A 2,500-nucleotide genomic window follows, 5' to 3' on the forward strand; every position below is an offset into this window, starting at 1 on the left:
GCACGCAGCTCTCGTACGCAGTTATAAATGTCAACGACTCCTTCTCTGTCGGCCATGTCCAGCATGATGTCAATCACTATGAAACAACCTGTACGCCCCGCCCCCGCACTGACACACACACACACACACACACACACACACACACACACACACACACACACACACACACACACACACACACACACACACACACACACACACACACACACACACACACACACACACTGTTAACTAAACACTGCATATCATTGAAATGTATATGTGTGACGTGTGCATTCGTGAAGTGGTGCAAAGTCACTGAATACATTTACTCAAATACTGTTTTTTATTGCAGAGGTTCTCAAACTATGAGTCGGGACCCCAAGATTGGTCACAGGACGGTTAAGGTGGGGTCGCGTATGGACAACTGAATGAGGCATCCTTCCCATTAAGTCTGTTTTATTTATTTTTGAAAAGCATAGCCTGTGAATGCATTTTCTTCATGTTTTTAATTTACACTTTGAAATGTCACGATAAATCAAGTGTGGAGTTGCCTTAAAGTGGGGTCTTGTTGTAAAAAAGTGACATGCAGCCCAAATAGCAGATCTACAAGCTGTCAAGCTCACAAAATGTGGCACGTGTGTGCGTGCGTGAATATGTGTCAATCATGTTGACAGGACTCTTGGCTTTGACTCGTCTCATGAAGCACAGCAGACCAGTATGATAAGGAACACCAAGGTGTGTGTATTTATATGTGTGTACATGTGTGTGTATATATGTTTATTACCTGCAGTGTACCACCATGGGTCCAGTGTGGACAGGACTCTTGGCTTTGACTCGTCTTATGAAGCCCAGCAGACCAGTGGAATGATAGGGAACACCGTGATCCGGCCAGCCAGTGAAATGAAACTGAACGATCTCTCTGATCTCATGAGCTCCTCTCTGCAACACACACACGCACGCACGCACGCACGCACGCACGCACGCACGCACGCACGCACGCACGCACGCACGCACGCACGCACGCACGCACGCACACACACACACACACACACACACACACACACACACACACACACACACACACACACACACACACACACACACACACAAACAAATGTATATTATTTCACAAACAATTAATGCATATTATTTAACCCAAAATAAATGTATATCACAAACTATAAATGCAATGTAATTCCTATGAATGTTTCATTCATGTTATGGATCATTCAATATAACTTTTGAATACCCTTATATATATTTAATATTTATTATCAGTTTGATCACATTATATTTATGTGTTTTGAGTGTTTTCCTTTTGAAAACCAGTGTTGTGCAGTAACTAGTAGTATTACATCTACAAGTGCAACTTATTACTCACTTATTATTAAAAGAGTAACCGTTTGGACACTAGGTGGCAGTGTGAGACTGTGGTTCACCTCAGGGACTGTCCGAGGTGGAAGAACCAACTCAAAAGTACTAATACCACAGTGTACAAATACTCTGTTAAGTGAAAGTCCTGCATTAAGTCCAAAGTACAAAAAAAATATTGGCAAAAAACATTTGGAGCAAAAGTAAAAGTAAAAGAAGTGTACCTTCTCCACAGCGAAGGTCCTGATAACGTACTCAGATAGTAGTTGTGTGTCTATCAGAGTCACCTTCATGTCTCTGTAGATCTCTGTGTCGTCTGGCCAGTATTTACAACACTTTACCTGAAACAAACACACACACACACACACACACGCACACGCACACGCACACGCACACGCACACGCACACGCACACGCACACAATTAATTTACAACACCTAAATGCATAGATAGTGATGATAATCACAATAACATACAGATTTGTTGTTGTTGCTATAATCTCTCCTCTCTCTGTGTCTCTCTGTCTGGATAATTGTAATGGTTTCCTGTTTGGGCTCCTCAACAAAGGCCTGGACAAATTGCAGTATGTGCAAGTGCTCACCCGTACATGTGCACCCGTAAAGGGGGGGCGCATGCTACCATTTTCGGTGATCACCCTCTCACCGCGGTGGTTTGAAAACTACAACATGACGTCACTGAGCCGCGGTGATAAGCGATTCACCGCTCACCTCAACACATCTCTCTGTTTTTACTAACCAAAATCACCGGACTATGAGCGCCTAGTATCCAAACCACCGTTTCGGTGGTCACAAACGGTGATAGGGTGACCACCTCATTTGGTAGCATGCAGGGGCCTTTAAGCCTTGGCAGCACATCACCCCCACCCTTGAACACCTACACTGGCTTCCGGTTAAGTTCAGCATCACCTACAAACTTCTCCTCCTCACTTATAAAGCTCTCCATGCCCTAAAGCCCCACGGTATACCTGTCAGACTGATTACACCCCCAGTACGGAACCTGAGGTCTTCTGACTTGGGGCTCCTCTCCATCCCTGATAAGTGGACCTTCGGGCGGGCGATAGAGCTTACAGTGTGGCAGCCCCCCCCCCAACCCTCTGGAACTCTCCTCTAATGGAGATTCACCAAGCG

At 44.9% G+C, this 2,500-nt stretch overlaps 1 protein-coding gene across 8 annotated transcripts in view; it reads right to left on the reverse strand.

Moving 5' to 3' along the window:
* The window catches only part of LOC311038507 (receptor-type tyrosine-protein phosphatase mu-like), a 131,409-nt gene that overhangs the window by 6,349 nt on the left and 122,560 nt on the right, over positions 1 to 2,500 (reverse strand). For all 8 annotated transcript variants that reach the window (XR_014600065.1, XR_014600066.1, XR_014600067.1 and 5 more), the window contains 3 exons: positions 1,578 to 1,694; positions 767 to 921; positions 1 to 108 (listed from right to left, as the gene is read on the reverse strand). The exon at positions 1 to 108 is cut by the window's left edge and continues 28 nt beyond it. Coding sequence is in view for 1 of the 8 variants with exons in the window: in XM_084048078.1 (XP_083904204.1) it covers positions 1 to 108; positions 767 to 921; positions 1,578 to 1,694 (380 nt within the window). In the remaining 7 variants the exon portion in view is untranslated. The remainder of the gene's footprint in view (positions 109 to 766; positions 922 to 1,577; positions 1,695 to 2,500) is intronic.

Source organism: Gymnoscopelus microlampas (genome assembly GCF_963454915.1).
Source record: "Gymnoscopelus microlampas genome assembly, chromosome: 22".
Classification (NCBI taxonomy): Eukaryota; Metazoa; Chordata; class Actinopteri; order Myctophiformes; family Myctophidae; genus Gymnoscopelus; species Gymnoscopelus microlampas.